The sequence below is a fragment of the Sceloporus occidentalis genome, unplaced genomic scaffold, assembly GCF_023333645.1.
Source record: "Sceloporus occidentalis isolate IW3139 unplaced genomic scaffold, rSceOcc1.0.p SCAF_10, whole genome shotgun sequence".
Taxonomy (NCBI): domain Eukaryota; kingdom Metazoa; phylum Chordata; class Lepidosauria; order Squamata; family Phrynosomatidae; genus Sceloporus; species Sceloporus occidentalis.
In genome coordinates, this window is record NW_028316990.1 from 9,602,422 (window position 1) to 9,622,958 (window position 20,537).

Genomic DNA, 20,537 nt, shown 5'->3' on the forward strand with positions numbered 1-20,537 from the left:
TCTGGTGTGTTTTTCTATTCTTCCCACCTGCTCTCTCCAGTTGTTCATCCCATTATTGGAGTCAACCAGTCTGCGTGTGATTTTGTACTATACAGATTTTACTAGGCTAGCTTACGTAGGATCATATTGGCCATTTTTTAGCCGCTGCATCACACTGTTAAGTGAGATAAAATTTGCTTCTGTCCAGCAAACAGACCCTGAATGTGAGGCCAACTGGGAAGGGGGTAAGAAAAGCAGAGAAGGGCACGCATGTCCTTCCAACAATCCCATCATCCCCCCCAAAAAACAACTGCACCACTGCATCATTCCAACAATTGCATCATACCATTCAAAGAATGACAAAGTTGGTGAGCAGGCAAAAAACAAAGGTATTTATTACAGAAGGCCCGCAGGAGTGAAGCCGGAGAGCAGGTGGGACCACAAGTATTTTAACAGGTCCCAAGGGTCAACAGATGGTCAGACACAAAGGAGCACATTTCAGGACAAGGCAGTACAAAGTGCTAACTGCAGTAGCAGATCCGAATGGATGCTTTGTAAATTATTTCAGTGCTCATCGTCTTAACAGAAGCCTCCTCCAAGCTGGGAGGGAGGTCAGGACCCACTTGGTCCCAGGCAGGCTCCAGAGGCATCTCATACCTCATACTCCTTTTTAAAGCAGAGATTCAAATCAAATCCAGTTGGATCAAATCCAGCTCAACCGTGCCTCCAAGGCAGACCTGCCAGCTTTGTGCAAATCCAACTACAGACCTTCCTATCAATAATGCACAGCTTGGTTTCTCTGCTCCTCTCTGGCTCCAATGGCAATTTTAATTTTCAGTAAACTATATAAATTCTGAGCATTCTCAATTCTCTCTCTCTCTCTCTCTCTCACACACACACACACACACACTTACTTTTCCCTTCATTTCTAGGTCCCTTCATTCACCGTTAGCCATTGGAGTTTGCTTCAATTGGGGGTTTTTTTGCAAATGGGCTCTAAAACTTACAGTGAGGACACCAGGATGGAGTGGGGAGTGGACACACAGTCCACTGGTCAAGGCTCTTATTTCTTTATCCAGTGCAGAACATGCACGCATGTACACATGCGCACACTCAAATGCGTACACACTACAGTTCCCTCCCTTTCCTGACAGTCAAAACACCAGGTCCTGAGCCAAAGAGGGGACAATCCCACCCAGCAGCAAGAGCAGGAGACCCGTGTAGTGAAGCAGCAACGTAAGGGGAGAGGGCTCATGCAGAGGAGGAAAGGGGGCACGCCAGGAGACCCTGGGGTCAGCTGCCCCCCAAGTCCTATCCCTGAACTGCTCTCTGGTCAAGGCTCACTAAGAACAAGGTTGCAAGGGAAGGACAGTCACGGCTGCTTGTTTTCCAGTGGATGTGATGGCAGCAGTGGGGGTCGTGCAAGAGAGAAGAGGCTACAGATCCCCCCCCTAAGTGAAGCGAGGAAGACGAAATGGCTCCAGCCCTTCCGCTTCTCTACCCCTTTTGCTTCATGCTCAGTGGTGCAGAAGCGACAGACGGCAAGGACTCAGCAGCAAAGATGGGTTTAGATGATGCACACCTTGGAACCCAAACTGCAAAAACCAACCTCACCCTGCTATGCTTAAGTTGGGGGCAGAGTGGGCAGACTTGCAAGGGCTTTTCTGGTTAACACAAGGGCTGCAAGGCAGTCCCCCCCTCCCTCCCCAAATATTGCACAAAGTCTAGGGCTGGGAAGGAAGGAGGGAGAGATCAGTGGCTGTGTCAGCAAGTTTCAGTTCAAGATGCATGGGAGTGGCGGTGGTGAGGTTTGCCCTACGGCAAACATCTGCCTCCATCTGTTGCATGGGAGCAGTGAGGCAGAAGGGAGGCAGCGTGGAGGAGACGGGGAGCAATGGCAGTCCATTGGGCAACCTGAGCAGGGCGAGGGGAAGGCCTCGGCTACTTCTCCAGGACAGGACGGTGGAGGGATTCCACGTAGGAGATGGCGCTCTGCAGCGACGTCAAGCAATAGCCCTCCTCTCCTATCAGGTACCTGCAAGGAAAGGAGGGAAAGAGATAGAGACAAAGAAAAGAAATGAGGTGGGGGTGTCCCCTTTGGCATTGGCACCCCAAAAAGAGACAGTGGGCAGGCGACTCTTGAGAGGATGCTCTTGGATTGAAAAGCTCCAAGGCTGGCAGCTGCAACATCAGCATGGGACATCTCCACTCATTTACCATCTTCCTTCTCACACATGAGCCAAGAAGGTTAAAACAAGGCACAACTAAATGGCAGATCGTTACAAAAAGCTTTTAAAACACACCAACAGTTCTATTAGCGCACACACACACAAAACAGGCAAACAATGAAATATCAAGCCATTCATTTATGACAGTATGAAATCATTTCACACACTTGACAATAAGGAAGAAACATCCTTATTATTTACTGCCAGAGCCAGCGTGGTGCAGTGGTTTGGACATTAGACACTAGGCCTTCGTGAGACCAAGATTCAAATCCCTGCTCAGCTGTGGAAACTCACTAGCTGACCTTTGCTGGCAGCAAAGTCACAGGATAGGAGTGTGCAAATAAGTGGAGTGATGGTTGAACTCAATGGCCTTTGTCTCCATCCTCTGCCTCTCAAGACAGAAGACAGGAGAAAGCAAAGACAATCAGATAAGAAACAGGAATAGCCCGAAAAGCTTTAACTCCCTTCAGGGGTGACACAATAGTGTCAAAGAAGACATGACTGAAAACAGAGCAGAATACCTCCTCTCTGATACTTCTCTTTTTGCAGCCTCCACTTTTTTATTCTATTCTTTCCTGGTTTTGTCTCATTATGTTTTTTCTCTCCAGCTTAAATACGTGACTCTTCCCTTGGGATAATAATAATAATAATAATAATAATAATAATAATAATAATAATTGGGAATGTACAGTTCCCCTGTCCAACAGCTCCACCGGCTGCCACTCTGTTCAGAGGCACAATTTAAAGTGCTGGTTATAACCTATATGACCCACGGATTAGTTTTTCAAAATTGCTGTTTAAAACAGCAATCTTGCACAAAAAGCCATCTGGCTATATCTCTTTTGTGTAAGATTAATGTTTGCTAGGTTTAATAACACCTTGCATGAAAAACCACAATCCTGAACAAAAAAAAATGACATACGGCTGTCTGAAAACGGTGCCTTTTAATGCAACCCTCCTCCACAATTCTTATACAAAAACGCTCCCCATACATGTATTTCCACTCAGAATAGTTTCCCTAAACATGACCGGACATGTGAATACAAGGTGAAGACTGCACAGAATTCTCTCCACTGTGTTATTCTTCCCAAAAAGGCTTCTCAAGTGTGAGGAAACACTTTTTATCAGCCGGGAAACGAGTATCAATGAATACTCTTTCCTCCCTACTTGCAGCAAAGGAAACGCTGGTCCCTTCCAGAGCCTGACCGCTGTCCCCACGCAAGTGTCCTGTTGGATTACATCTTGCCCACATGCTGACCACGTCTTGCTTCGGCTCAGCAGTTAGCAGGCCGTGTATAATTGGAGCTGACAGCCCGAGACGGCAGTGATGGAAGCAGTGGGCCTCGCACCCCATGGACCAAGGCAGGCAGACAGAACTGGGAGGGTGGGCAGACGTGCGAGAGGCCCTCAACCGAAGGCCCCCAGCTGGATACCCAACGAAAGCAGGAAGGGATATAATGAACCCATCAAAGCTGAAGGCCAAGAAGTCAGCCTAACTGTTTGATCCTTCAATGGCAGAGTCTCAAAATGTTCCTAATGCAGAAGCTGCAATGACTTCAATGTCGTCACAAAGCAGTCAGGCTAAATGGAAGCATCAGAGAGGACAGAAAAGCAGCTCCTTGTAGTTGTTGCTGCCTTTGTCAAAAATTTGCACCTAAAAACCTGAAACACCACAGATCCTCATCCTGCCTCTGTGGTGAGCTCTCCCTATGATCTTGAGCATCTGCCCTCAACCCCTTAAAAGAAAAGGTCATCCGTAGATGCATTTTGGAAGAAGCCTTCACATTGACCCTACAAGGGTTCAAAATATCTTTGCTGAGTGATGCAAGGCTTACCTAACCTGGTTGTTTCATTTCATGTGAGCATATTGTTTGTTGTGAATAAAAAGTTTTCTGAAACATGTTGAACTTTCTTGCAGTCTAGGTACTTATCCATAGAGCCAGTGTGGCCTAGTGGTTTGGAGCTTTGGGCTATGACTCTATAGAGACCAGGGTTCAAATCCTCGCTCAGCCATCAAAACCCACTGGGTGACCTTGGGCAACCTGCACTCTCTCAGCCTCAGAGGAAGGCAGTGGTAGAAAACTCCAGGAAGACCCCATGATAGGGTCAGTATACATCGGAAACAACTTGAAGGCATATAACAAGAAGGCACTTGTCACTATACTTTCCCTGTTATTTCTGCCTCTAGGATCAATATTTTTGGTTAAAGAAGTAATGCCCAGGAAGAGATTGACTTTGTTAACTGAGGTCTACCTGTAGTTGTGCCTCCAGAGAGGCTGTGCAAGAAAGGTCCCGCACCTACCCTTCGTGGATGAACTCCTCCAAAGCAGCACACTCCGAGACCAGCTGGGGAAGGTTGCTCTTCAGGACCACGTAGGACAGGATGGGAAGGAGGTCGTCAGCACCGCTGCAAGGAGCAGGAGAAAGGCATCACCATGACTATCTCTTGAAAAAGCTACCTTTTTTGGATTACAGCTCCCAGAATCCCTAGATTGCAAGGCCAGTGATATGGGGAAGGGAGCTGAAATTGCTCTGCCTTTCTCTCTGCAGGAAAAGTTCCCTTGCTTTTACCTTGGCACTCCCCTTGGCATGGATCAAGAGTAAAAGGTGACATGGGCAAAGGCATGGGGTGGAAGTTAGCAAGAAGGAGAGGAGGGGAGACCTGAGCAAACCTGCCCCATTGCTCAAGAAAGTGCAAGGGAACCACTGCATGCTTATAAGGAATCCTCTTAGGCCAGGGGTAGGCAATCTTTTTGAGCCGGGGGCCGGGTTGCTGTCCCTCAGACAACTAGGGGGCTGAAGCCAAAAAATAAATAATTAAAAAAAAATTAAAAATTAAATAAATAAATAAACCAGGACAAATGTAGGACAACATTTTCAAATGGTGGACACTTTTTTTAAAAAAGTGGAGGACACACAAAAAAATTTGCTGATTTTTTAAAAAAATGTTAATATAAATGCACATATCTGAGGCTTCTATAGACAATTGCCCCCTTGCCCCTGTGCGCAAGAGGCCAAAGGCCTCGGCGGCAATCGGCGGCAGGACCGAGCTGGGGCCGGTCCCAAGGCCTTGCCGGGCTGCATCCGGCCCGCGGGCCGCAGGTTGCCTACGCCTGTCTTAGGCCATGCTTTCTCTGCTTGGCATTCCCAGAGGCAGGGCAGCCACTTGTTGCCCAGATGCCAAGCCCCTTCCCTCTCTCCTCATCCACCCCAAAAACCCTCAAAACCCAGCAGTCCAAAGCAGGGATTCTGATGCTAGGCAGAGAGGAGGGAGGGAATGGCAAACCAAGATCTCCCGGCCTTGGCGTGCAGAAAGAGACTAAAAGAAACAGTCCAGAAGGGGAATGCCACTTGCTCAATCTCCCTCCGCACCCAAATCCCTCAGCCTCCCATGGGCAGGAGCTTTGCCTCTCCAAATTCAGGGCACTGCTGCCTTGCCTTGCCACAGGCCCCAGCCCTGCAGTGACATTCCTGTCTTGCCTCAACCAGCCTAATTCCTTTGACAGCCCCCCACTCCCTGCTGGCTGGCAGGGGCGCCATCTCCGCTCTCCTCTTCCTCCGCCAACCCTTTCTGCTACCGACCAGCTAAGTCTCTGTGACAGATCCCCAGCGCCTGAATGGGCAAGACCCTCAAAGAGTCAGACACGGAGAGCCGGCACTCTGGCCCAGCCTGGCAGGGGGTCCCCTCGCTGTCACAAGAGATCCTGTCAAAGCCGGTACGCCTCCCCTCTTTTGCCAATTGTGTGTTTGTGCGCCGGAGGGCCTGGGGCCAGTAAGCATGATCCAATGGGTTCATGTGGGGCTTCTGTGGGTTTGCCTTCTGTCACACAAGGGAGAAGAGGTATTTAGGCTTGCTGTGGCAAGGTGCAGCCTACAGATGTGTTGAGGGTGGGAATTGAGGTGGGAATTGCCTCTCCCTTAGTTGATCAACCCTGTCCAAGCAGTTAGTCAGAATCTCCTTCCTTCTATATTTGAATTATCTATCTTCCTAATTTTCAAATTGATAAAGGTGGCTACTATACCTTAAGATATCTGAAGATGGCTACCACACCTCCTCTCATTATTCTCAAGGCTAAACATACCCAAGTCCCTCAACCATTCCTCATGGGACCTGGGATAGAAATGTGGGGCAGAGCCCTCTCATAGCCCATGTACCAACCAGAGAGTGAGTCTCTCCCACCTTCATGTGGACCCACCATTTGCCAGGCCTTGGGTCATGCTACTCACATGGCTGCGGCCGCTGGCTGGGACTTGCCCTCGCTACTCCCACAGTATTCCTCTGCACACTCGCAGATGATGCGCAAAGTCCGCACTGCAGAGCAGAAAAAGGAAGAAGAGGAGATGAACAACATACATACATACACAGAGGGAGCATGGATGCAGAAAAATAGGACCTGGGGCTGAATCCAGCTTCACTGTCTCCTGTAAATGGGGCCCCTGTGGGTTTTTAAAAATCAGGGCTGTGGAGTCAGATTCGGAAGCAACTTTGGGTGGAGTCGGTAGAACAGAGTGGATACGGAGGGCTGACTATTAATTACAGTAGGTCTTTGATATCCGCTGGGGTTTGGTTCCAGGATGCCCCATGGATACTAAATTCCATGGATGCTCAAGTCTCATTAAATACAATGGCATAATTAAATGGTGCCTCTTATATAAAATAACAAAACCAAGGTTTGCTTTTTGGAATTTGTATTTTTAAAAATATTTTCAAGCTGTGGGCAGCTGAATCTGTGGATGTGGAGGGCCGGCTGTAACATACGTTTGCCATGGATAAAGAACCAAAGAGTAGAACAAGAGGTCTGATGTACTGGTTCCACAGCCCTGCTTCCAATAGCCACAGCTCCTTTCCCATGATAGTTTCCGAGCTTTTCTGCATGTTCCCCCTCATGTAGAAGTTTCAAACCCCTCTCCTTATAGGCAATAAGACCTTTCAGCCAAATAAGGCTCATACTTTGGCTCCCCTACTTTTGCCGTGGCCCACCAGAACTGGGATGTGGCCCTCCCCCCCCCCATGGCACAATGCTCTTGCTCCCAAGATTTGCTGCAAGATGGCTGGTAGCCCCACGTCCTTCTCACCCCAAGGCTCCCAACCTGCCCTCTGCCTCACCAATGCACTCCAGTTTCTTCTGGGGGCAGCTGCCAAGAGGAATGAGCATCAGCTCCTGGACGGCAGCGCTGTAGGGGTAGGACCCAGGGCGCTTGGCCGAGCTGCCCTGGGCCAGGAGTTTGGAGGAGATGCCGAGGTCCGAAGGGGGGATGTTCCTGTGTAGCTCCATGCTCCTGGAAAGAGCTGCTTCCCGAGTTTTGTAGACGTTCCTAAATGCACCATGGGGCAGAAACAAAGAGAGTCAAGGAAGAGGGGAAAGACTGAAGAATTGGAAAAACGCAGCAGCAGGCATGGACATTTTCCTTCCCAGAGCTCCATGGGCCAGCTGGAGCAGGGACATGTTCGTTACACAGATATGCCTTTATGAGGAGATCCAGGGCCAGATTATCCTCCTTCAGGGTTGCCAAGACAGGATTATCCAAACCTCTAAGATTTGGGGGCGAAAATCTGAGACTTAGAGAGAATCCCTTGTGATGGCACAGGAAGAAAGGTGGGTAGGCTACATTAAGCATCCACCAGGTTTGCACAGAATAAGCCATCAAAGTTTTAAAAAGACTAGGTCTAACAAATGAGGAAAATAGATACAGGGCTAGTCTCCTTTATCCGAAATGCTTGGGATCAAAAGTAGTTTTGGATTATGGATTTTTTCAGATTTTGGAATATTTGTATACACATAATGCACTATCTTGGAGATGGGAGCCAAGCCTAAACATGAAATCGATTTATGTTTCATATATACCTAATATACACAGCCTGAAGGTAATTTTATACACAATATTTCCAAGAATTTTTTGTGCACAAAACAAAGGCCCTCAGAAAGCAAAGGTATCACTAACTCAGCCACCCATGATTTTGGTGCATTTCAGATTTTGGAATAAGGGAGACTCAGAGCTGATATTCTTCTCCCTTGCCCCAAGGAGCAGAGAAGAGGGCCCAAGCCCTGAGACTGGTGAAGATCCTAGTCCCCTGAGCAGCATTTTTCTTGAAAAGAAGCCACCCTTTGTAACCCTGTAATATCTTGAAGAGCCCTGGAATTGGGCAACGCTCACCTGTACACGGCCACGAGCGGAGCCCAAAGTGGTGCAAAGAAAGCTTCTTCCAGGCGCGCCACACACTGGTCCTTCGCAGCTGCTGTGTTGAGGCCTTCAAAAGCCAGCAGCGTTAGGGACAGCAGCCTGTCTGGGGGAGACAAAGGATTGAAGGCTTGAGAGAGACGCCAAGAGCGGTTGGCACCCTGGGCCTCTTCCACGAACCCAGTTTGGGGGAAGGAAGGAAAGGTAAGGAAATCAACATTTGGGTCAAACTTTAGTCAAAACTTCAACCATGGGATGGTTTACTGGCAGGCCTACTTTAGCTGAGGATTCTGGCATTGCCAGGTGTTAAGACCAGATGACCTCTAGGGATATTTTCCAGCTCTTACATCCTAGGAAATAAAGTAGTTTCTTGGGTCTTTTTCACACAATACAATTCTAGCCCTTTGATTCCACTTTAACTGCCACAGTCCCATCCTGCGGAGTCCTGGGATTTGCAGTTTAGAGAGTGTTTAGAATTCTCAAATAGTGCCTCCCCATACTACATATCCCAGGATTCCACAGGATGCAGCCGTGGCAGTTAAAGTGATATCAAAGTGCTGCAATTGTGTTGTGTGAAAGAGACCTTTGTTGGTACACAGCCATTTTTCCCTACACCTTCCTTCCACAGGTGAGGAAGGAATTGGGGACTAAATGGAAGATGCCCAGTGGAGTGGAGGTCCTGGCAGACTTCTTATCTAGCAAATACTTTGCAAGAAGGCTTTGCAAGAAAAATGAAAAAGAGCTTGCATAAACACTGTACAGAAAAACAGAAAGATGGAGATGCAGGGCTGCCCTCTGGTGTTCAGAAGACAGGAGACTTTGCCTTGCTCTCCACAGATGCTATGGGAGACAACTTTCATCATCCCCAGTCTGCATTGCCGACTGATGGGAGTTATAAACCAGCACAACCAAAGAGCAACTGGTTGTGTGTTTGGTATGTTTATACCCCAACCTTTCCCCCATATTGGGAGTCAAGGTGGCTTATACTTTACAACCAGTGCCATAAAGCTAAAAGCGTGCGACCCTCACCAATAGAGTTGTGAATGTCCTTCACGGCGGCCTTGAGGTGGTCCTGCTGGGAGGCCTTCTTCCCGCTGGGAGACTCTCGCAAGGGGCGGACAGGCCACCTCTCAGAAGCAGACAAGAACTGCTCCAGGTCCTCGAAGGAGCTCTCCCGGTCAGGCAGGGTACGGGCAGCCTCTTCCTCTGGGAGACCCAGCCCCGAAGGGCCACTCCGTTCTGGTCCGCTCAAGGTCTGGTCCTCGATGAAAGGAGTGCTGGAAAGGCTGTGGCGGAGGTTGAGCTTGTTGTTCTCCTGGACGGAGAACATGGAGTGAAGGCTTTGGGAGGACCGCAACCTCCGTCCTTCAGAGGCTGGGGAGAGGAAAGCCTCCCTGTCCAGTGAAGAGGAGAGCGAGAGGCCACGAGTGACCTTCCCGGACACCCGGAAGTCGGCTGCGCTCTGGCTCACCAGCGGGTAGACCCGGCTGTAGACCGAACACTGGAGTTTCTTCAGCAGCTGGCAGATGGGGTGCTCGGAAAAGCTGGAAGGAGAGGAGGAGGGGAGAGGAAAAGAGGACAAGCTGGTGAACCATGGTGTGGAAGAATTCCCTCTTCCCTTTAGTACAAGAGTGGGGAACCTCAGGCCTTTGAGAGGAATGCAGCCCTCTGGTGATTCCAGTACCCACAGTATGGTGGAGGGCTAGACTTGCCCCTCTCCTCCCAAAAAGAGGGAGGAAAATCTAAACTGGAAGTGGCTGGGGATTCTGAAGGTTGTAATTCAAGAAACTCTGCCAAGGTCAGGTGAGGAGATCTCCAGCTCCCAGGTCTAGGTGGCTCCTAGCTCTCTTTCAACAGGTCCAGCAGAAGGTGTTGCTGAGTGGGATCACATCTCCTCCCTTCCCCTCAGCTTGCTCCTGGTCCCAACCCTGCATCCTTGTTCTGCTTCAGAATGCAAATCACAAGACTGTGAGGTGCCAGCCACGTGTGCCTTACCTGAGGAGGTGGGAGATGAGTTTGGGCACCAGGGAGAGGTCGTTGGGGCTCTTCTTCAGCTGCATTTTCCAGGATCTCGGCCAGTCCTGTGGGGAAAAGTGCAAAAGGAAAGGGCCAGCATCACTGGGAAGAACAATCCTGGTGCAAGAACTCTGCCGCACGTTCTTGGGGTATCCAAACCCCCACACCCAAGTCCTTCACTTACATGATCCTGCTCATACTCCAAGATGGCTGCATAGATAGCTCTCTGTTCCTGCTCTTCTGGAGTCAGCACTGCGTTGCTGGAGAACCTCCTGAGTGATGCAACAACACACAGAAACACACAGAGATTAGGGAAGGTGCAGGCAGCCAGCAGTTTCTAAGGACTTGCACATGGGGCTGGGGGCTAGTCTGAAATCTAAACAAACTAATCAAGGTATTGAACATATCTTGCAGGTGATAAACCTTTGTCTTTTAAACTACAGACTAGGATCCAAAGCGGATTCACTATCCTTCCCCCAACCCGCCATAGAAGCCACTGACTGCAGTGTGCCTTATGCTTCCTTCCTCTGCCTTGCTGAGTGTTTGTGTGGGAAGGAGGTTACTAAACCTAGTTTTTAGTTTGATCTTTAAGAAAGCCATCCATAGGATTGAAGCTTAGCATTAAAATATTTTGGATGAAAACCTGAAGCAAAATCTCACACTTGGGGACATGAAAGTCCCCAGCTAGGGCTAGAGGGCTAACCCTTCCTCTCCCCCGAGCCATGGGGCCTGTAGGGTCAGGAGACCAAGGGGTGCAAATGAACCCAAACCCACAACTCCTGCCAAGGCAGAGCTTACTTGCCTGTTGGCAGCTTCTTGCAGCCGCAGACGGCGTTCCTCCATCTTCCGCTGGAGCTGGGGCGCAGCTGAGTTAAGGTCCTGACAGCCACCATGCTCCCACTGCCCCCCATCTCCGCAACTGGCCCAACAAAGAGGCCACAGCCACAGAAGTGATCAGGATGTCAGGCTCTTTCGGCAACAAGGTGTCACAGGCTCCAGGTAAACACAGAGGGATCTGGGGCAAACTCCAACGGCTCAGGTCAGCTGAGGGGGGGGGGGGGAGGGAGCCACAATTTTGAGTGTTGTGTGTGGTGGGGGGGAGGTTTGGAGGGCCAGCCCAGTCTCCAGCCAACTTCGTGGTGTCCAACTTCATGGACACCCAAACAAGTAGTGACTGAGATACAGGTGAGTTACTCCAGGCCAGAAAACAAGACAAATCTCCTTTCAACTGCAGATGGCTGCCGTAACACCTCTGGCAACCAACTGGCTGCTAAGGAAGGGACTTTTAACAGTATTGGTACTTACACTTCCTCCTGGATGCATTTCAATGTGCGTTTTTCCTTGTTTCACAAAATGCTTGGAATCCAGTTGTCTCTTTATATCTGAATTTATCAGTCTTTAATTGCACTTGGTGCATTTTTGTTGTGAGCCACTCCAAATCTTTCCATTTTGGAGGGGAAAGTGGAATCATGAAGCTAATGCATGAATAAGATAATTAAAAACAACAAAGAGTGCTTTTGCTAACTGCTCTTCCAAAGTCCATCTGGACTCCTCAATGCACCTTTGGGTCAGAGAGTTTTTCCTTTGACAGGTGAAACCATGCAAGTGCCTTCTCCAGCCTTCCCTTCCTTTCACAATCTACTTTCTCTCTGTGCAGAAAGTCTCCTTGGGAGGCCTTCTGGTCTGTCAACATTCTTCTTGAGAGCCTCAGAAGATGCATGGACACATATATTGTCATCCTAGTTAGACCAGACGTCTTGCAGGCAAAGCATTTCCCTGCGGCTCCATGCTCCTAGATACAGCCCTGGGATACTAAGACTGGAGGGAGAACTTTGGCAGCAAAGCTGTGGCTCCTTGGAAGGCTCCAAAGGACCAGACCAGTTGATGCTTCTCACCTTTGTGATGCTTTCAAACAGGAGAACGAAGGAAAGGATTGATTTTATTATCTTTCTGTCTCTTGGAGCAGAGATGGAGGGGTTGGGGGAAAGCTGCTTTTTGAACTCCAACACCATTTAATTTTCAAAGAGAGGTCTGGAGTGTTTAAACTGGTTTTTAGTTATCACATTAATGTTTTTAAAGGTTTTTTTTTTTGCCTAATGTGCATAATCTTGGGTCAAGACGTGATAAATAAATGCCTTTATTAAATAATAAATAGATGTATTAGTTACATGAATATTCTGCCTAGTCTTCCATGAGCTCAGGATGGCCAACATGCCTTTCCTCCTTTTATCCTCATAACAACCCTGTGAAGCAGGCCAACAAAACAGAGAGACTGAGGAAGAGTGTGTGTGACTGGACCATGGGCATCTTTTCTGCACCATGCCACACCACAAGAATCAGAAAAGGATACTGTCTCTTCCCTTGCTTTGGCAATAACCAAGTTCTCCATCATTTGGCGCTGCAGGGAAAGGGTCTGTGGGAGAGAGGCCAGACTTTAGGCAACTGCTCAAAATCCACTACGGTTTAACTCAGGTTTTAAAGGAGGGTCCCAAGGTGTCAAATCTTAACCCAATATGAGTCCAGCAATCAGAGAGTGCTTTTAAAGCTAGCCAGAATCCCTGAAATGGATGCACTGCCCCACTGCTGTGAGAAATACAAGCCACTGCTTAACGTAAACAGAGAAGATGCACACCTCTGGCCTCAGCTTCTCTTCAAAGTTGTAACAGTAAATAATAATAATAATAATAATAATAATAATAATAATTCTATCTATCCTGCTCCTCTGAACAATCGAAGTGGCTTACATTAAAATAGACCAATAAAATACAATATCAATACAATATTATAACATTCTAACCCTACCCCTCCCTAATCCTCCCATCAGAAATAATAAAATACAATTAAATTATCAGTTATTAAAATGACCAAATAATTAAATAATTAACAATAATTAACAATAACCAATCAGCCACAGATTGTTAGGGTATTGATCTTACTATAGGAAACAAACTGAATGGGCGATTCGGGAGTTTGCCCAGAAAAGAAGCTACACAATGTCACATGTGCCCCCATGTTTTAGGGCTAGAAAGGAATGGCCCTGGAGATTCCTATTCAGACTTGAAAGAGTTACTTTTCTCGATATACAGCCCCCCAAATCACCCACCCAGGCATACTGCTGGGGATTATGGGAGCTGCAGTAACACTCTCAAGGCATCCCCCTTTAAATGAATATTCTTTCCCAAAGAAACACATGGATTGGGGCACTCTGGGCATTATGCTTCCAAAAGTGATGCTGGGGATTCTGAGATCTGCTGCATACTATATAAGTAAGGTGCCCAGTCCCTGCATCCCACCCACCCTGCCCTTCCACCATGGAAAGCCCACTTTTCCCAGCCAAACCCCACTTGCCAGGGATGTCTTCTGCATGGCCTGGCTGGGGTTGAGCCTGGCCAGGCGGGCCTCGTAGGTTGCCCTCAGCTTCTGGTTCTGCAGCGACGCTTCTTCCAGCGGGGTGAGCTCCCTGTACAAGAAGGAAATGTATTTTGTACAGGGGCTGCACCCCACCTCATCCCTCACACACTGGCATCATGGCACAAATCAGTGTCAGCAGCAACGGCAGCTAGGAATCTCATGTCACCAGGGCTGGGGATCTAGTCAGAATTTTAGTCCAAACTGTAAAAAGCAATCCAAAGTTCAGCACCTTGGATACCTTCTCATTTGGGGTGACCAACTGTGTGGGGCACAGAGGCCCCTTTCTCAGCCTCTGAACACCCCAGCCCTGCATCCTCCCGTAATCTGCCCTCCCAGATATCTATGCCTTCACCCTAGCCTTTCCCAAAGTGATGCTTTGGGGGGGTTTCTGTGTGGGCCTGGAGGTGTTTATCCACATTTGGTGAAGGTGAGGTGGGGGAGCTCTGCAAAGTTTTTTGGAGAGAAAAAAAAGCTAGAAAATTGGGCCAGTGATTTCTTTTCAAGGGGAGACTGGGGTTGTTAGGAGCCTGCTTTTTTTTTTTTGGGGGGGGGGGGAGCCGTATATGGGCTATGATACAAAGCCCCAGAGCAGACTGACTGCCCCCCACCCAAAGGATACACTACTCACTTCTTGGCACTCTGAACTTCAGTGATTTGCAGCTTTTGAAACATCTCAGGAGGAAGGAAAGGCGACAGCTTCCCACCTTCATCTGAGAAGACCCTGCGATGTCGGGAGACTGGAGCAGGCCCCAAAATTCTCTCTGCAGCCAGTTTTGTCTTTGCTTTACCTGGAGAGGAGAATGGAGAGAGAAGAGAGAAAGATATGCAGTGAGGTCATCCAAACTGCACAGTTGTAGCACTTTCATAGCACTTTAACTGCCCCAGCTTCATCTAACAGAGCTTCTTTGGTATGGTACGTCTCTGCAAGAGTATAGCTCTCTAACAATGAATTCTGAAATACTTATCAAAAACTTCAGCTCTTATAATCCCCAGCAGCTCCCCAGAATCCCCTGACAAAACCCCAGGATTCCATAGAATGCATATATGGCTGTTTAAAAGAGCATCAATGTGCTATAAATTGTGCAGTGTGGATAAACCAGGAGTATAGCTATGAAGCCTATATTCATATTTATAGTTCATATATATTTTTATATTTATATTGCATAAAATCTATGGTTTTACAGAGCTGTTGAAGAAGGCCTTACAAGTACTTGTTATTTACTGTCAAGTCAACTTTGACTTATGGCAACCCTATGAATGAGAGAACTCCAAGGTCTTAGAAACTCCATGCAGCAGCTGTGGCTTTCTTGATGGAATCAATACACAGGTAATGTGGTCTCCCTCTTTTCTAAGCATTATGAAGAGCATACACAGGCCAAAACACATTGTGCTTCTGGGCTAACAAAACCATTTTCTGAGCATCTTGAGCAGTGTCCCTACGGTGGCTCCCTAGTTCCTGCACCGAGCAAAATGGAGTCCCCTTTGTCCCTGTATGGAGCTGGCTGCAGGGTCAGGATGGTCTGCAGTGCCCCTGGATTTGTCCCCAAAGGTGTTTGCAGGGCAAGCCGACCTTCCTAACAAAGAACACGGTCATAAAAGAATCGTGGCAAGGAGCCAGCTCCCTTCCTGGACAATGTTTGTCTGTGGTCAAAGAGTAACAGGTCAGCTGACAATGTCTGTCTGCCTGGTCAAGGGAACTGGCTTGCCCAAACTCATGATCCAGAGGAGGCGGATGCATATAAAGCATGGCCTGGAATGACAAGACTCCACAGGGTTACAGGACTCATTTTTTCAGATGAGAAGAAAATTAGACCCAATCTATACAGTCGATCCTCCACATTTGCAAGTTAAGCATTTGTGGATTTGATTATTTGCCCCGCCACCAAAAAACTAGGTGCTCTCCAGGTATCTGTAGATCCTGCAGCACGATTCTATGGCCAACTTCTAGCAGACATTAATCACAGAGTTGCACAGGAGGACCTACAGATGCCTAGAAAAGTGTTCTCTTGGGTTAAAAATAAAGGCAGGCTTATATTCCAATTTCTCTACTTTTGAGGAAAGGGTCATAACCCTCACAAAATGTGTAGGCCAACTATATTATATTTTAATATATTAACAAAACAACTGTCATCATCCATCTTGAGATGTCTCTCCCGTCTCTTCTGTGGATTCCTTTAGATTCAATACCAAGATATGGAAGGAGGCATGATCTGGACCAGGGGTAGGCAACCTGCGGCCCACAGGCCGGATGCGGCCCGGCGAGGCCTTGGGACCGGCCCCAGCCCAGTCCTGCCGCCGATTGCCGCCAGGGCCTTTGGGGAGCAATTGTCTATAGAAGCCTCAGAAACATGCATTTATATTAACATTTTTTTAAAAAATCAGCAAATTTTTTCACGTGTCCTCCATTTTTTAAAAAAAAGTGTCTTCCATTTGAAAATTTTGTCCTACATTTGTCCTGGTTTACTTATATATTTAATTTTTTAATTATTTAATTATTTATTTTTTGGCTTCGGCCCCCCAGTTGTCTGAGTGACAGCAACCCAGCCCCCGGCTCAAAAAGATTGCCTACCCCTGATCTGGACCCTTGCTTTATAGCATTTACATCCGAAATGTTTTGAAAAGTCTCCCAGAAAATGCTCTCTTTGTGGTTCTGAAAGTTTTAGTCTCCAAAAATAACTTTCCCAAGGTTGCCATGGCCACTGTGAAGAATGCTCCTACCTTTCTATTGCCCATAGTATTGGGGCATATGTACTTATATAGGAACGTGAGTGTGCATAACTGAACCCTGCCTCATTTCTGGGGTTTGACAGACAGCAGAGTAACCAGGAATGAACTGTACCCCACCTGGCCATCCTCCCTGTTCCCAGGACAGAAGAGCACCTAACAAACAAGGCATGCTCACCAATTTTGGTGATGCTGCTCTTGGCTCTTTCCAGGCATTGCTCAGCCACCTTCAGCATTTTAGGAGTGTCTGGCATCACGTCACTTCCATCCACTAGAGGAGAAGGGGAAAGAGAGAGTAGTATCTCCGTCCAAGTGCAAGCTGAAGCCAAACCTACTGGCCTTGATGGGGAAACCTACAGGCCTGGAGGTAAAGGTTAGTTTTGGACCATGTCTCCCATAATCTCCCCCATAAGAGTTTTTCCAAGGGCAAAAGTAAAACCATTCTCTGCTCCAGGTCCCTTTTCCAAATACTGTTCAGCAGAGAAGCACAGAAACTGCTGCCCCAGGGAACGCCTTTTCAGCTAATGGCAACTGAACAAGGGCTCTTCTCAGAGAACACAGGAACTTGGGATCTATTACAGCTGTGAAATCCTACCAGTTTTGTCTGAGCCAGGCTGCCTCCGGCAAAAGGAGGAGAAACTGCCACCAAGAAGGAAAGAAACTCATCTGGGTAGGGAAAGCAAGCCAAAGGCCCACGTCTCTTCTTGGGTCTCAATGGCACCCCAGGAAGGGGGAGAATCATGTGTTCCAGCCCCCAGATTTCTCCCAGTAAAAACCTATTTTTGATAAGTTCCCTGCTCCTGCCCCAGCTCCAAAATGTAATAATAATAATAATAATAATAATAATAGTAATAATAATAATTTATTTTAGCCTGCCTTTTCCAGTGGATCAAGGCAGGTCACAGCATAAACAGTAACAATAAAATACATATAAACATAAAGCCACAGAAATACAGCCCCCTATCCCTCCTATCCTCCCAATCTTAAAACAGAATTAAACAGTCAGCCAACATAAAATCAGATTAAGAATTAAATACAATAGCGAGACCACGAAACTAGAGGCGGGGTGATTTTCTTGGGGGATTACTATTATGATTAGAAAGTGGGCTTTGAGACACTTCTGCTTTTGTTTTTCTCCTGTGGGAGGGCTGCTATGCTCTCTGGGGAATCCCATTGCCCAAAGAAACCCACATGATGATTAAGGAGAGTATAGTTTTGTGTGGGTTTTGGGGGCTCTGTGGCCACGTTCTAGAAGAGTTTGTTCCTGACGTTTCGCCAGCATCTGTGGCCGGCATCTTCAGAGAATTAACTTATATCAATACCCTCAATACCCCACTTTCCCCCCTAAGGCTGAAACTAAGGAGGCTTACAAATTCAAATGCCAAAAAGTCAACGTTGAAAGTGAGTTGAACACAAGAAGGGTCTCTCCTGCTTTACACAGCATCTTCTGGTCCTGAGCGGAGCAATAAAAAAACACTACATATATGTTTTCTTCATCCCACATAGCAGGGCATTCTGTGCAGGTCCTGAAGGTTTAACAGCCACAGGGCCATAGGGCCAGTTTAGCTGGTTGCCAAAGGAGGACCACAACTTACCTTTGGCGGCCATGGCTTCGTCCAAAAGGGCCTGGGAAATGTAGTTGATGCTCTTGAGGTATTCCACATAGGCTTCCTGCCAACCAGAAAGAGACCAAAGAAAAAACCCACTCAGACAGTCCAATCTTACCAAGTCTGGAGAAGAGACAGTCAAGAGGTGATATGATAGCCCTGCTTAAGTATATGAAGGAGTGTCATGCTGAGCATGGAGCAAGCTTGTTTTCTGCTGCTCCAGAGAATAGGATTCAGAACAATGGATGCAAGCTACAGGAAAAGAGATTCCACCTAAATATTAGGAGGGACGTCACGATGGTGAGATCTAGATGGTGGAATTCTCTCCCTCAGAAAGTGATGAAGTCTCCTTCTTTGGAGATCATTAAACAGAGGCTGGATGGCCATCTGTCAATGGGGATGCTTTGATGGAGAGTTCCTGCATGGCAGAAGAAGGGGGTTGGGCTGGATCAGGGCCCTTCTTGGGGTCTCTTCCAACTCTAGGGTTCTAAGAATACTGGGGAAGGGTATCTATAAAACAGCAGCAAGAACACGCTTGACATCCTTTAAGGCTAATAACTTTACTTGGCATGAACACTTTCATGGAGAACAGTTCACTAATTCTGCATCTGATGAAGAGGGATGCAACCCAAATATGTAGGACTGAAACATTAGGAAGAAGCTGTTTGACAGTGGAAGACATTGCTCCATCGGAGAGTGGTGGAGTCTCCTTCTTTGGAGGTCTTTGAACAGAAGCTGGATGGCCATCTGTCAATGAGGATGCTTTGATGGAGAGTTCCTGCATGGCAGAAGAAGGGGGTTCTTCTGGATCAGGGCCCTTCTTGGGCTCTCTTCACCAACTCTATGATTCTATGAAGCCCCTGAAGAAACTTGCCAAGAAAACCCCATGATAGGTTCGCCTTAGGGTCAAGCCATAAGTCAAAATGGCTTGGGGACACACAACAACAACAACAACAACCAAAAACAACAACAACAAGTCCAATGGATTCAGGGCCAGGAGGGAAATTTCATTGGATTGAGGGAGCCATAATTCTCATTTCGGGGAGCCTTTCCTTCACTTTGCACCCCTTGGACTAAGTACACCTTGGATGAGGACCAAAGTGTGGCTGACCCCCTTTTTGCCTAGAAAAAGGGGGTCTCCAAATCTATTTGTAGGATGCAAATGAGTAAGAAAATACAGAACGGTTACATGCATCGGCTGTAAGACTTGTAGGGCTAGTAAACAGGTTGATATGGCTACAAAAAGGCTTACGGATAGAGATGTTTCCATCTGGGGCAATATTAAAACTGTGGTACTAAAAACTGTGTGAGAAGGGAAACATAACCATGATGTAAATGGAGTGAATTTAATCAATATTCCAAAGAACAGGGTCTGAAGGAAGATCAAGAAGCCTTTTATGTTTAATTGTACGTTTAATTATCAGACAACAGTTAAAAACAATGATTAAAACAGGGAAAATAATAAAATTGGTTTCTCTAAATAATAATAATAATAATAACAACTGATAAATTAATAGTATTATTATACCTTTGTGGAATTATGAATAGTATGTGACGAAAGGAAGGGAATAATAATAATAATTAATTAATTAATGAAGATATTAATAATTTTATGTGTGTGGGTTTTTAAAGAATTACTGGTTTAGTTAATATTAAATGGCTTGATATGAATAAGATTTAGATACAGGTAGTAAAGACTGGACAAGTAACGCGATTTACTACTTGTTGTATGTGGGATGTTATGTAAAAGGCATTTTTAAATATCATCGTATGCAGGTTATAATGTTATTTTAGAAATAAAATGTTTAATAAAATAAAACGAATAATTAATTAATTAACAATAAAATAAATTATTATTATTATTATTATTATTATTATTATTATTATTATTATTATTATTATTATTATTATTGAATATATTTTTTAAAACACCCCCCAGGAAAAATTTTGGAGACCCCCTTTTTGGGTCCCTTTGGACCCAGAGATGGGAAAAGACCCCATTCATGGAGGACAGGGAGAGGCTTGGGGGGCCAAGGGGGTCCTCTGACACGGGAGCTGACACGGGAGTTGCATTCACACGTTCACAGACACAAACTGAGCCCCCCGACCCTTCCTCTTCCTCACCCGAGGCCTGTCTCCGGCGTCCAGCTCCAGGGCCCCCTTGGCCAGCTTCATGGCCCCCTGGAGCGGCTTTACGGAGGGCTCCAGCGCCGAGGAGGCCGAGCAAGAAGGGCCAGCCGACGCCATGGCTGCGCCGGAACCTTCCCGCTCCGCAGCGGTTTCCGGACGGAACGTATAGGGCGACGCACTAAAAGCCCGGACCAATAGGAGCGACGGACACCGGGCAAGTGAAGCCGAAGGGATGCCAGGGCCTCTCTTCCTCCCTGCGTTC

The 20,537-nt window shown here is 47.1% G+C and overlaps 1 protein-coding gene across 3 annotated transcripts; it reads right to left on the reverse strand.

Moving 5' to 3' along the window:
* Positions 1-360: 360 nt before the first annotated feature.
* Positions 361-20,402, reverse strand: VPS9D1 (VPS9 domain containing 1). 3 transcript variants are annotated; one of them, XM_089540878.1, is made up of 16 exons: positions 20,270-20,402; positions 18,134-18,209; positions 16,717-16,809; positions 14,443-14,602; positions 13,752-13,863; positions 12,754-12,816; positions 11,206-11,258; positions 10,588-10,675; positions 10,383-10,468; positions 9,859-9,931; positions 9,417-9,702; positions 8,364-8,493; positions 7,315-7,523; positions 6,435-6,519; positions 4,510-4,614; positions 361-2,014 (listed from the first exon to the last, which is right to left on the reverse strand). In XM_089540878.1, the coding sequence occupies exons 1-16, from the start codon at positions 20,390-20,392 to the stop codon at positions 1,921-1,923; spliced, it is 1,836 nt and encodes a 611-aa protein (XP_089397004.1). In that variant the 5' UTR covers positions 20,393-20,402; the 3' UTR covers positions 361-1,920. The 3 variants fall into 3 exon arrangements, with proteins under 3 accessions (XP_089397004.1, XP_089397003.1, XP_089397005.1); XM_089540877.1 differs by having other exon boundaries at positions 9,417-9,931; XM_089540879.1 differs by lacking the exons at positions 18,134-18,209; positions 20,270-20,402 and adding an exon at positions 17,909-17,988 and having other exon boundaries at positions 9,417-9,931.
* Between the last annotated feature and the right edge of the window lie 135 nt (positions 20,403-20,537).